Source organism: Dermacentor silvarum, chromosome 4 (genome assembly GCF_013339745.2).
Source record: "Dermacentor silvarum isolate Dsil-2018 chromosome 4, BIME_Dsil_1.4, whole genome shotgun sequence".
NCBI classification, from domain to species: domain Eukaryota; kingdom Metazoa; phylum Arthropoda; class Arachnida; order Ixodida; family Ixodidae; genus Dermacentor; species Dermacentor silvarum.
Window position 1 is genome coordinate 28,788,562 of NC_051157.2, and position 14,739 is coordinate 28,803,300.

The 14,739-nt window shown below is 44.5% G+C and overlaps 2 protein-coding genes across 5 annotated transcripts in view; one reads left to right on the forward strand and one right to left on the reverse strand.

Moving 5' to 3' along the window:
* LOC119448448 (beta-galactosidase) overlaps nt 1-9,529 on the forward strand; it is a 29,981-nt gene extending 20,452 nt beyond the window's left edge. Inside the window, exons 14-16 of the mRNA XM_037712899.2 lie at nt 3,608-3,739; nt 4,947-5,177; nt 8,659-9,529. Of these exons, the coding sequence (XP_037568827.2) occupies nt 3,608-3,739; nt 4,947-5,177; nt 8,659-8,880 (585 nt within the window). The 3' untranslated portion in view covers nt 8,881-9,529. The remainder of the gene's footprint in view (nt 1-3,607; nt 3,740-4,946; nt 5,178-8,658) is intronic.
* A 758-nt stretch (nt 9,530-10,287) lies between these two features.
* Nucleotides 10,288-14,739, reverse strand: part of LOC119449678 (inositol polyphosphate-4-phosphatase type I A-like) — a 48,717-nt gene continuing 44,265 nt past the window's right edge. For all 4 annotated transcript variants that reach the window (XM_049665374.1, XM_049665373.1, XM_049665371.1 and 1 more), the window contains one exon: nt 10,288-14,551. In XM_049665374.1, coding sequence (XP_049521331.1) covers nt 14,419-14,551 — 133 coding nt within the window. In that variant the 3' untranslated portion in view covers nt 10,288-14,418. The remainder of the gene's footprint in view (nt 14,552-14,739) is intronic.

Below are 14,739 nucleotides of genomic sequence, written 5' to 3' on the forward strand. Positions count from 1 at the left end.
GAGGACAGCAGAAAACTAGGTGGGATGAAGTTAGGAAATTTGCAGGCGCAAGTTGGAATCACCCAGCGCAAGACAGGGGTAATTGGAGATCTGCAGTAGACATAAATGTAGGCTGATGATTATGATGACGATATACAGTTTCAAAAAGGGTGTTGGCAATAAATGTAGTACGACACAAACTAGAAGTCATTGGCACAAACTAGAAGCTATTTGTTTCTACACGCTTGTTGAGAGGTTTGGAACCTTTCGCTCCATGTAGGAGGAAGATTAGAGGAGGAGGGAAGCAGGAAATGGAGAATGGCGCTACCCTGAAACTCATCTACGGACCTTCAGCTGCCATAGCTTAACTGCAGTGCCTAATGCAGCCTTAAAGGGCCTTTCACGAGGTCTGGCCATTTTCAGATGACAAGCGCAGTGCATACAATGCGCGCTAACGATCGTGCCTGCTAAGAATTACATCCCTAGGTGCCACGGAAAAATCTTAAATTTCAAACCAAATGCCGTTTTCCCATCTCCTCTTGGGCGCCGCGCTCCCAGCCTGAGAGTAGACGTCTATCGCGCAAGTGCGCCTACGTACGTGGCAGTGATGTGACGTCGCTCATAGTGACACGTGACTTGGAGAATTATTCAAGGCAGCATCAGTTATTTGTTTAATCTGTTGCTTCAATAAACGAATTAAAGTTTAGAGAAACAATAAAACATACAAGCCGAATGTCTGCGGTTTTTTTTTTTTTTTTTTTTTTTTTTTTTTTTTTTTTTTTTTTTTTTTTTACTTCGTACCGTAGCGAGATCGGATTGAGTACTTCCATTTCGTCTGATTGTTCCCACGTCGTGCAGTAGCGCATGCAGAGAACAAAACTACGTCATTTTCTACTGAGTTCCAGCGCCGCGATCATGCTCTTTCTTCCTCTCACGCCTGCCTCAATGTTCGTGATTGTGGCGCTGACTTATACCGCTAATCAGGTGTAATCGTGCAGAGCGCGCAAGATCGTCCGCTGCGTGAAATGAGACAAATGTAACAGCTCACGCGCGAGACCGTCACCAGAAGTGCGCCACTCAGCAAAAACGCAAGAGAGAGACAAAAATAAAGAAGGCGGGGCCCACGCGGATCCTCCTGCTCCGGTATGGGAGAACGCAGGGAAGGAATTTAGCTTGCGGATGCTAGACGGAGCAAGTGGAGAGAGTGTATGTTGACGGTGACGCTCGCCTCCTGAAATCATGGGTTCGCGGCACTTCAAATATTTCCATCTCTGCTATAAATGAACTAATTTGAAAAATTATTGCGGTAGAATACTCCTTAGAGGGCACGTAACAAGTTCCAGTGTATTAGCAAAATTTGCTATGTGGCCTGGTGAGGGGCCCCTCACCAGGCCACAAATTTTGACAGCGAATGTTTGCTTACAGTACGTTAGCTGTCAATGTGGAATGATAACATTCGATTCTGAAGCAGCTTTTTTTTTTTCTTTCTTTTATATATATATATATAACTGCACACACGAGACAGTCCAAATAGGCGACAATGTCATGAAATCCGTGACGTCACACTAAAGTCAGCATACGAATTTAGGCTGATACGAATAAGACAAAGGTTCGCGAGTAGATAAGAGAGAAGAGACTTCAGGTGATCAGCACTGACCAAACAGGGAAAACTTCGACCTAAAGGGCCAACGTTGTGAGAAGGGACTGAGGCTTCCCTTGTTCACCCTGAATGATCGCCCATTTTGATGGCGAACAAGGGATTACTCGGGTCAGGGGTGCCCCCCCTCCACTAACATACATACACCATAACACCACAAGCATACATACATACATACATACATACATACATACATACATACATACATACATACATACATACATACATACATACATACATACATACATACATACATACATACATACATACATACATACATACATACATACATACATACATACATACATACATACATAACGCGCACGCACAGTGCTCACAGACAGACAGATAGACAAAGACAGATAGCCCGTGTATTGACCCTTTTCCCGGCGCTCCCATGAGCGCTGCCATGTTTGATCACGTGGTGACGCGTCCATTGCTTGCCTCAGCTGCCTCCGTGTTTACAATACAAGCGCGTGACGCCGGTGCGGCGCAGCAAACCTCCGTTTCGACGCATATCGTCAACGGTGACTATGTGAACGACACGAAGCTTTGGCCCCAGCTTTAGAGGACATGTAAGTGCTTTCAGAGCTCATTACGCCCTGTCCAAACGGCGCGAGCTGCGTATAGAGTGCTTGTACTAAACGTGGGGCTAGAAATGTGTTCCAACCTGTCCAAATTTTCCGCTTATGAATTAAATCAGGATCACTGTGCTCGTTATTTATTTGGCAAACATTTTGAAGCAGCGGCTTGTCATGTTTCTTACTCAGTAAAGTTCCTCGGTGCGGCCACTATTTGATTGTTTATTTTCAGCCTAATCGCTCGCGGGTGTGCTCAGCTGCGATAGATTTGTTCTTGCGGCGCACAAAGCTCGGAATGCGAATGTTCTGTACTTTGTGGTAGCTTGAAGCGAAGGCGTATTATCGCTAGTCTCTCGCTTACTCTCTGATCGTCACGAAACGTTCAGCTTCCAACATTTGTATCTTGTCGGTGTACTCGCCGTCACTCATGCTTCGGCGCATTGATTCAAGTGCGCGCCCATTCACTTATTATTGATACGTTGACGGTAGGGCTGGTGTAAGTTTTCGTGCGAGTAGGGGTATATGTGTAAATAACGTGCGAGAAATTTACCATGCCAGTAAGTGGCGTTACTTCCTTTTGTAACGAGCGGTACTCACTCTTAAGTACCGACGTTGCGGAGTTGAAGTCGTTTCTTTGGAGGTTAGCCATACAGTGCTGGCGGATGAATTATCTTTTTTTATCCTCGAGGAAAGCCAGCATCGCGAAGGGCCGGCAACACAGGCAGTCCTTATGTAGCAGCGACGACACCGGTTGATTCCATCCTTTAATATGCGAATCAATATTTTTTGCAGCTAACTACCGCGCACGTCTTCCCTTTATCGTTACACATTTTGCAGCATGAATTGGGCACAGTGCATTAGCGAACACCAACTTGCATTTCCGACAGCTGATCGAACAGTAGCAGGGCAGAAGCAGTAGTGGTTTCGTATTCGTGCGCATTCGCTGAGGCAACGTATGGCGCCCCGCCGAAGGCGCCATCTCGTTCCTCTAGAGCAAACTGCTCCGAGAAAAGGGTCAATACGCATTGGAGCTCCCTCTAGAGCAAAAGGGAGACTTATGCACTGCCCATTGTTGATCACGGCTGACACAAATGCTTCTCGTGATGCCCACCTAAGATAGTAAATAGCGCTAAAAAGACAAGGACGGACATAAGAACAACACAGAGCGATAATGTTCTTATGCCGCTCCTGCGTCCGTTCTTGTGTTTTAGCGCTATTTATTTTCAGAATGACCGACCAACTAGCCCGAATTACCGCCTTGATCCTCACCTGGCGTCATTGAGTTTCCACTGTACGCTTTGATGTCTGTGCATCCAGCGGCAACAGCCTCGTTGTGCCTCAAGATGGCAAGCGCCATTTCGCTTTGTGTGTCCTTCTTTTATTTTGCCAGGTATTCAGGGCCGTCGTCTCCCGTGCGGACAAAGCTCTCGATGTCGTCCTTGAGGTCAAGTCCGGGCAGACCCTGTCGATCCTCGTGGAGAACCAAGGGCGCATAAACATAGGCGCTATCGTCGACCCCAAGGTCAGCTATATATGGATGCGGATGGTCGTGAAAGGGACGCACGTCTGTCATCGTGTCAATTGTTGATCCACTACTTCTCTTTGAGCACGCTATACAGGGTGTTTCACTTAGGTCAAACTTTAAAAATAGGCAAATGCTACGTAGCTGGACAAAACCAAGCTAACGTACGTTGTTTGCCGTCGCTTGGAGATACTCAGATTATTTTACCATTCCGCCTAATTACATAATTAGTCTTAATTAATCAACTTCTCTATTATTATAAGTAGATGAAAAGTGTCAATGAGAAAATTCTAGAGCAACATGATAAACTGCCGACACAGCTTTCTATTGCTCAATACGTGCTACATAAAAGTGTTTTTCCGAGCGTGAAAGTAGCCCGCAAATCCACGCAAAATTGCCGCGCGACTGGCCGCTCGAGGCACTTTGATGTATTCACGGGCATCTTTCACGCTCAAAAAAAAACACTTTTATGTAGCACGTATTGAGCAACAGAAAGCTGTATCTGGAGTTTCTCATGTTGCTCTAGAATTTTCTAATTGACACTTTTTATCTACTTATAATAATAATTGAAAAGTTAATTAAGACTAATTATCTAATTAGGCGGAATTCAAAAATTAATCTGCGTATCTCCAAGCGACGGCAAACAACATTACCTTGGTTCTGTCCAGCTACGTAGCATTTGCATATTTTTTGAAGTTTGGCCCAAGTTAAATGAAACACCCTGTATACAGGCACTTGTCCTTACTGAGCTTGTACCCACTTCTACCAAAGAGCACTGCTACTAAAGGGCTGCAGTGCAAGTAATATATATATATATATATATATATATATATATATATATATATATATATATATATATTGCAGGTCCAACGCACATTTTCGAATTTATGTGAAGCGAAGCTTACGTAAAACGGTTAACTAAATGCAATAAAACTGTTCATTTTCTGCTGCAACGCGTTTTGCAATATGCGATTACGTGTCTGCCCGTTAAATAGGCTAGACTCGAAGCTATTCAAGACGTGCGCTATTCGGGATTAGAGCAGCATCAGCCACGGTCTGCAAAACGTTCGCCTAAAAGGCTTCGCTTGAAAGAATAAATAAATCATCAGGGGATCGCCGGTGAACGCCCGTTGTGGCGCTAAACCAGGCAGTAGCTGCTGCAGCGGCTGTACACTATAACGTGGTTGTCCTGGAACTGCATCAACAGGGCATAGTAAAGAACGTAACTCTCAACGACCGGCTCCTGAGCAACTGGACGATGCGGCCCATCGACCTGACCAACGGCGCCTGGCTTCGGGACTACGAGGCACTCCAGCAGCTCGCACCCGCAGAGGATTCGATCACGAATGGCGGGTTGGCGGTGTACGCGGCCAATTTCACCCTGCCGGAAGGCGAAGGCGTCTACGACACCTTCTTGCTCATCGAGATGTTTAAAAAGGTGTGTTTATTCAAAGTCCGCACGGGCACGATAACACGCTCCCCTTCTCTGCGACACTCAGCTCGTTGGCCTTAAACGAACTCTATAAAAGATCGAGATACGATAAATCAGTTCACACCGATGAAGTATTATTTCAATACTCTTTTTTTTTCTTAATTTCGTGCCGAAACTCCAACACCGGTGAGTCAGTATGACATCACAGATTTCAAAGTATCTTTTTCTTATTTAGCCGTTGCGGAACCACGTCTTCCACATAAGGCGCGCGATGCCCTATAAAATCTCAACAACGTAGAGGAGGATAGCCGCCGGGTTCGGCTCCCGCCGGCGCGGCACGTTGTCCTTACGTCCATTTTCATTTGCTTTATCCTTATTATTTCCACATTTCAATAAGAAACCACAGTTAATTTCTCCTATGCTTTCCTTGCCTCCATATGGCTGTGACTAACAATAATTGAGGTCTTTGCTTCCCCTTCTACTATACACGAGGTCTGTCCCAAAAGTTCATGCAGTAAGTTGCAGGCGGCTAAAAGCGCCGAGCAGGGGACGGCGTTCCAGCACAGTGATAGAATTGAGCGCCAGAAACTCATGCACCAATGCAAAGTGCACGTATATAGGGGCAGTATCGTGGTGTACGGTACCACCGTGGTACGGTGTCTCAAGTCCTCCTTGTCCTCCCGCGGCGAACGAGGAAGACATCAAGGCGCCCTATCGTGGTGCAGAAACCAGCGCCCCACTTTCGACAAGTTTAGTCGCACGCCGGGCACGCGATCTTTCAGAGACTTCAGGACCTCCACGTAGAAAGCTGCATTGACAGTTTGACCTTCAAGTAAAAATCCCTGGTGCACAATATTCCATGGCAGTTAGAAAACACGATCAATATGATTTTGATGTTTGCTTGGTTCTTCATCATCAGCAGCCTATATTTATATCCACTGCAGGACGAAGGCCTCTCCCTGTGATCTCCAATTACCCCTGTCTTGCGCTAGCTGATTCCAACTTGCGCCTGCAAATTTCCTAACTTCATCACCCCACCTAGTTTTCTGCCGTTCTCAACTGCGCTTCCCTTCTCTTGGTATCCATTCTGTAACTCTAATGATCCACCGGTTATCCATCCTACGCATAACATGGCCTGCCCAGCTACATTTTTTCCCCTCTTAATGACATTTAGAATATCTGTTATCCCCGTTTGTTCTCCGATCCACACCGCTCTCTTCCCGTCTCTTAACGTTAGGCCTAACATTTTTCGTTCCGTCGCTCTTTGTGCGGTCCTTAACTTGTTCTCGAGCTTCTTAACTTGTTCTCGAACAATAGCCTGGCAAGGGAACAAGAATTCAGCACCACCAGTCAGCCTCTAGAGTCTGTAAAGCAGTACGTTTATCTAGGTCAATTACTGACAGGGGACCCTGATCATAAGAAATTTACAGAAGAATCAAATTGGGTTGGAGTGCATACGGCAGGCATTGCCAAATCCTGACTGGGAGCTTACCACTGTCGTTGAAAGGAAAAGTGTACAATCATTGCATTCTACCGGTGCTAACATATGGGGCAGAAACTTGGAGGTTAACAAAGAAGCTTTGTTCTTACGCGTATTTTATTACGATATGAATTATATATACACTCCAGGCGGATTTCTGCCGTCGGCGTCGCCGTCGCCGTGAGATTCCATATAAACCACGGGCGATAAAATCGTCGCCGCGCGCCGTATGCTGTATGTGCGAGTGAAAAGTGAAAGCGTGCGAGGGTGAGCCGGCGATCTCGACTCGATCTCGCTCACGCAAGAGCTAGACGCGGGAAGGAAGCGCGCTGTCTTCCAGTCGCGCGCAACGCTCCGAAGGGAGGGTAGGGAGGAAGGGGGGAGTTCTACTCCGCGCGGGCCGCAAGGCTCCGGGTGGAGGGTATACGGAGGGGGAGCGCTTTCTACGCCGCGCGGCTGTATCTTGAAAGTCATCTGCGGCGGAGGCAGAGTCCTCCCTGCGCTGTGTTATCGCGGCTTAGTTCGCCTTAATGCGCGCGTCGCTCGCTGCTGCTGCCGCGCTTACTACAGCATTCTGACAGCGAGTTTCTGCGGTCGAGTGAGATGCGTTCGCGTTTGCTTGTGCGCGCAACACCATACTTGTTAATTTACTTAGTATGCCTATGTTTAAAAGATTATACGACCAATAAAACTACTATCCTTACTTCGTATAGCTGTCCACTAATTTGCTATCGCAATCGATGCTTCGCCTTTCGGGCGAAACTGCGACTTTTTGGCATACACGTCAATATTTGTCCTCCAATTAGCCTTTGTCTTCGAGTTTTCTCGTAACAGAATTATGTTTTCACGCATGTTCGAATTATAATCCGAGGCTATCCTCTCTGTAGCTCATGTGTACGTCGTACGAACTTTACGAATTTTCTGCCGCAATTTGCTTTGAAAACTTCTGTTAATTCGATAAGCCACTCGTGCTTTGTGGAAAGCCTAGTAGAAGAATGAGCAGTATGCTGCACCTTCACACGTGTGCGTGCGGGCGTAACGCGTGCACAGTGTATCTGTTCTTGATGCGCGGGCGCTCTGCCCGTTGCATCTGTCACACAGCGTGTGCTGCGAGCGTAATCGACATTATGGCAAACGCTGTGCAGAAGGTCCTGGCGTATGTCCGTAAAATTACTGTGGTAAAACGTACGCCGCATGTCCCCATAATGTGCCTCGCGGAGATGCAAGGGATGTCGGCAGGAGACGGAAAGTGCGGCCGAAAGGTCATGCCAGAGACGTCCGCAGCACCTATGCAACACATCCCAGGATATCTATGTCCTGGCAGTGGATGTTTATTGGACGTCATTGTTTCACTGGTTCACACTCATAATTGCACCGTAATTCACGGCATGGCCTTCCCGAAAATGCTGGACCCACTTGAACACAATTATTTCCATTAGGGTATCCTTTCCATAGACCTTTTACAATATATTTGATGAATTTCTCCAAAATTCTTGCCCAATATCACACGAAATTTCACATTGATCCTTTGTTCCGTCTGTTCGTCGATCTACATTTTGACATGCTAAAAATAGGTTACACAAAGAGTGCATGCATTAAATTCTGACTTGTCATACAGCAGTACGGCTAGTATACTGGAGGTCGACCGGGTCATTTCGAGTGGAGAGAGCAGCGCCACTACACCCTCTCCCACGTTTTTGCTGACTCACTGCATGAACTCTTGAAAAAGACAGGGTGTATATACATAGACACACGTGAAAAACAAATACGAACATTTAATTCGACGTTTCGGCCAGGGACCGGCCTTTATCTAGAGCGAGGCACAGAGGGTTCAATTTATACATTTTCTCTTGAGGGCAGCACCTACGCATACAATTTTCGAACTTCACATTGTAAAGAAAATTTTTTAAAATTATTATTTGTCTTTTCATGGAGAATGCACGAGGAATATTCCAGAGTGTTATCTGTAGTTTTGTACTAAAGCTGTTCCTATGTTTTCTCTTCCAGGGTATTGCCATTCTGAACGGGTTTAATCTGGGCCGCTACTGGACATCGGCGGGCCCTCAGAAAACTCTATACGTGCCATCAGTACTCTTTAGGGACGGTGGCAACCTGCTCCTGCTGCTGGAACTGGAAGCCGTCCGATGCAAGGCCGAGAAGCCCAAGCCGTGCAGCGTGGACTTTGTGTCCAAGCCACGTTTTGATGGGCCGCTGCACTGGCCTGCCTAATAAACAACATCCTAGGCACATTGCAGCACATTTCTCAGAAAGAAATAGGTCCTGGTCGGGGGATAGAAACCTGCAGACCTTTCCAAGGCGGTCCCACTGCCATCTCAGCTGACTAGGAGATAAGCGCAGGTGGCAACGTGAGACAGAGTTGATCGACAACTCAAAGCACAGAAACGCTGTCTGCGAAAATCTGCAATTGGTGTAGAAGTTTTATGAAGGGAAGAAATTGTCATCCACACAAGAGTTTGTAGCTTTGTGCTGCTGTCGGGTGGGCTGGCATTTTCTTTCCCTTTCATTAAACTTCCTCCAATTTGTGGTTTTCCACAGAATTGGTTAGTTCATTCAACTACGTGAATGTGTATATCCATCGTGAGGTGATGTGGTTATATATCTGTGCATATGTACTGGACACGAGTCTTGGGAGTACTGCCATATGCTTACACTTGTTGGAGCTATCCGAGTACAAAGCTCACATATCGTTAATGGTATGGCAACTAACCCTTTAATTATGGACGAACGTTGCCGATAGGCAACACATCAGAAAAGAAATTGTTTCTTGCCAAGTTTTGATATTGAGTACGGAGTTTCCGGCTAAGTGTCTTTGGCCAACACTGACTGACAGGTGTCAAGGGTCATTTGTTGGCTTAGAGCAGTATCACAGGACGAGGAAGAATTCATTTTGGCTCGCGACTGCTTTTTAGAAAGCACCATCAGAGGAGACAGACCGATGCAAGATATTTGGCTGCAGTGATACTCTACATGTAAAGTAAAGCAAACTCAATATCACTGAATTCACACTGAATTCAGTGCCCTTGTGCTTCAATTGCAAGATATTTGGCTGCAGTGATACCCTACATGTAAAGTAAAGCAAACTGAATATCACTGAATTCAGTGCCCTTGTGCTTCAATTTGTCAATTAATTCACCCTCGCGCTGCGATCTGCTAGCCTCCTGGTTAGCTCAGATGGTAGAGCAACTGCCCCGGAAAGGTGTTGGTCCCGAGTTCGAATCTTGGACCAGGACGAATTTTTCTTCAACTACGAAGCTTTGTTTCCGAGAAACCTGTGTGGGTTTCCTTTGTAGCTTCATGCTACATACGAGTGGATTTCAATTTTTCCTTTCATATAGTTTTTATCTTGTATTTTTTGCTGCTGTTGCTTTTAGTAGGTTTCCATGGGTTAAATTTTTCACTTTTTTATATGCATGTGCTTCGTGCATTACCTTTTTACTTTTATTTGCATAACAATTGTTCAAAACCCCTTTTACTCAATGCCCCATGAAGGGGTCCTTTAAGAGATAGGTACAGTAATTTGGATATTGTTAGGAGCGCCCTTCTTTCTACAGTGGAGTGCAGTGGAAGTGAGCTAATGATGGCAATGACATGAAGGAAGAAAGATGCACAAAACAATGAATAAAGAAATGTTTACTCCAGCATAGTGTTCGTACACATAGCTTTTGTGTTCTCGCACAACAAAGTGTGCAAGTCATTGTCACAGGTATAAAAACAAAATGACAAGATGTAACAGAACAAGCATCGCCAACAACACTTACAGAGACTGGCTAGTATTATGGCAAGAGTGAAAGCCGTGCACGAGAGACACAGCTGCAGTGAGCATTTGCAAATAAGTGTGCACCTTTTGCGAGTGAGGAAATGGGGGTAAAAGAGAACAGAACCACTAAACAAAAAGCCACATGTTACTCTGTCCCAGCAGTCCCCTTCAGCACTGACAAAGACAAAGATGTGAGGTGTAATGGGGCAGTGTGGGTGTGTTCTGCCACATCGAAACATAGTACCACAGCTGAACCACTTATTGTGATACTCTTCTAATATATTTTGCTATATGTTTCCTAAAAATCTAAGAATTACTACTGCAAGCCCTAGCACCAGTATATTTATTTCAGAAACTCGAGTGCTGAAATGCTGATATCGTCAAGGAACATGGTCACATCCTTCCCATCAATTGCATCACTAATACGTCATGTTTAAGCGATGTGTTTACTACTGTCAGTGGTACAGCCTTCTCATTTATATAAATGGAACACAATTAGGAATATAATCATTTCATGTGTCTGTGTGTGTGTGTGGGAGCGGGGTTCGTAAAATGACACTGCAAAGGAGACATGCAGATAACAAGAAAGAATAAATGCAATCCAGCAGGCATTCATGTTCCTTATTGGCTGAGGTTACCCGAAGCTTGCACAGTGCTGAAAAGAACTACTGAGACAAAGTATAGTTGCTAATGGTAGCAACTTGACCCATACGTATAGCGCTAAGTTTGAGGTGATGTCAACAGAATACAACAGACGCTGTTCGAGGTAAACTCCATCAGCCTTAACTCACAGATAAGCTGGACACATTGAGGACTTTGGTTTAATTACACATATTAAGAGAATGTGTGAATCTGAAAAGTGGATAAACTAAAAACAGTTTTCCAAAGTCCTTCATTGTTTTCTTAAATGGAGTCCACTGTAGTTGCAACAAAAGCAAAATTGACTTGTAGAAAAACACCCCTTTTTGTATATAAACTTCATAATACGTGTAACAAAAATGTGAAACCACACACTTACAATCACAGTGCTCACATTGAGAGGGACTAGTATATTAGAATGCTGAAGAGAAGTAGTGTGTGTTAAGAAAACTAAGCAGATGTTTGCTCTCATTGAAGATATACAACTATATATATGTACAAACACATCATGAGTTACGATGTCATTACAGCTACGCATCATTATGGCAACAGTGATGTGCAGTTACACTTGCAATATCTTCCTATAAAAGCCTGTGCAACATTATTGGCACCATTTTCTATATCTTTCAGGTATCAAGCATAACAAATTGGAGGGCATATATTAGATTGAGCTTTGGTTCTTATAGAAGAGAAATAAAAAATAATAATAATACATGAGGATATGAGCACACATGGGCACTCCATAAGTATCATATGCAAGTTTCTGAAAAGAAAGTTTTTTTTCTTCATAATCGAAACACCATACTCATACAAAAAATATAAAAACTGCCAATATTTAAGCTCAGACTTTGTGAAAGCATTGTGCCATTATACCTGCAGCAGATCACGAACATACAAAGGTTTGTTTTATTCCATAAATCTAACTTCAATTGTAAGTTGACCTAAAGTCTAAAGTTCCGCAGTAATAGCCTCCAAAAATCTTACAAATGCCATACTCGGAGATTGCAAAAGTGCAGGGTAAGAAATCTCCTGCAGGCACACCACACCTTTTCATTTAAAAAAGAAATCCAGACAGGTCTGGTACTGCATGAGAGAAACACTTATCCTAAATAACTACTTTACTAAACCTCCCCTCATCACCAAGATAGGTATACAATATATCGTCCTCCTCATGGTAGTACCTCTGTGCTTGCACAAATCAAATTTTCAGACTCCGCCGCACTCACGCGGTATTCTAACAAACTGCTCTTTCGAGACATATAAAATCATCCTTTTTAAAGGGACACCAAAGGCAATTGGATCAACCTAGACTGACACACCACCCTTCTACAAAACTCACAATGTTTAGTTTACAAGAGAAACTTAGTAGCAGAGAACATTTGCACTGAAGACCCCACAAAATGCTTTTGAAATCCTAAATCACTGGCTACAAATGGAGTCTCCCCCCCCACCCCCTAGATAGCTGCACCAACAATCTCGGAGGTCATGCTCCACTAGGCATACATTTTCCCACTAAAATTACTAGAGGGAAATCTGGGGCACTGCGGTCATTTAACTGCCATGGCTATGATGGGCAGTGCATGAATTTTTCTACAACCTGGCATGGGTTCATCAAGAAAGCAAACTACAGCTTCTTTTATTCTTCTCTGTGGTTCAATTACGTTATGTTCCACACTAGTTGCACAACATAGCTTTAGAGAAGTGGAATGGTTAAGGTTGAAAACTTCCTTCATTAAATAAGTCTTCATAAATAGGTCTCAACACACCTGAGACGTATAAAATACATAGACAAAGCGGTGTGACAGAGAGCTTTGTCTACATCTTTTATACCGTCGCTGTGTATTTTGTGTGCTAAAAGGCTAAAATGGAATTCTAGCATGCTCAAACTTGCATAAGTAAACCCATATACTACCCATCATTCCCAAGCTGTATGTAATATCAACGGTGTGTGTCGACACTAGAGCCAGGTTTCACTCTAGTAATTTTAGTATGAAACTCAATACTGCCAGGCAATGTTGCCTGTTTTGGATCTGACGCCTGCACAAAGACGGCACCACACTTTTGCAAAAAAGTGCCAAACAGAGTGGCGAGAAGCATAGCAACACCAGTGAGTTGTTCTGTAGAAAAATCCAGTGAAATTGGCCAAACTGCACCCTCTGTGACGCTGAAATGCATCGTAACGAACTTTTAAAAAATTTTCTGTGGTGGAAAAAAGCTTGGCAATCACAAACGGGAAATGCTATGTAGTAGAAGCTGATATACAATATTTTCCCGGCAGCAGCAACAATTTTGTCCTGCGCTTACGTCAATCTTCTTGCTTTCAAGTGTGTTTTCAGTGAAAGTGATATTCTGGGGTGGCATTCTCGAGCAATCACTTCCAGGGATATGATCACTTTCACAAGATTTCGCGTAGTTCGGCACTAGGCATGTCGGCCACAAATACGATTAACACCATTTCTGGCACTGTGCCAAGTTCTCACAATGCGTAAAAATAGCGAGCTTGGCAGAGCACCAGAAATGCTGTTGGCCGTATAGTACACTGAAGATTCCGATGTCTCACGAAATTGATCGTACTGTCCGAAAGTGATAGTTTAAGAATACAACCCTTAGACACCTTGAAACACCAATCAGTTTAGGTTGACAAAACATGTGCACTTCTGTCCCTTCAACTCATGCTGCTCCCCCATACATCTCTTGTAAAAACAACACTCCACCACAAAAAAAAAAAAAAAAAATGAGATAGAAAAGTTGCCACAGGTTTCGAGGCAATGCAGGTAATGTGCAGTGGTAACAAAACGCAAATATTGCACCATGACTGTTGTTACAGGTCTCTCAGAATTGAACGCGCTCATTCTAGTGAACCACAAAAGCCAAACGCTTGAGGCAACAGCACAATTTGCGACGTTGACGCACCCTCTCTTGAATCTACGGGCTCTCTACTGAAATATTTCCACATCCAGCCCCAATAATTCCTTATGCTTCCAATACCCCTTCCACATCACTATTATAGGATTGATAAGGGTTGTTCATAAATTCTGCATAACTTCCTTGAAAATCGCATGGCAAATATGCTGCTTGGACTGCATATTGAACACTTCAGTAGGTACAGTACCCAGTAAAGAGCGGGCTTGCTTCATGGCATCTCATCCCTTCACCGTGCATCTTGTGCTGATTTTGTGCAACAGTGCTAAAACGGTAATGGATCACATACAACTGGTGCATAATCAGTGATGATAAAATTGAAGAGATGAGAGGACTTGGGTGTTTCTACGCATGTGTTACTGGCATGCCACCAAAATCCAGAGCTGGAAGCTGGCAGGATGCAGTGCACTCAGGGAGGAGAAGGACCACTAGGACTGGACATTGCCAAAGGTCCCTGGGGGCGGGCGGTATTGCTTGGGCAGCGCCATCATCTGCAGGCTGTTGAAGGCATACTTGCGCACGCCAACGTTCTTGAAGGTGTTGTGCAGTCTCGTGCCCTCGCTGCAGGGAAAGAGCATGGTTCAGATGAGCAGAAGCAATGGTTCTAGATTACTGTCGCTGAGTACTGGCGCTTAACCCCAATGCCACGTATGACCCTTTTTCTCTGCCTGCCGCATGCGCCTGGCTAGATAAAGTGTGCAGCCACGAGCATTCACATGATAGCTTTGGTCCTATTCATGCTCCTATTC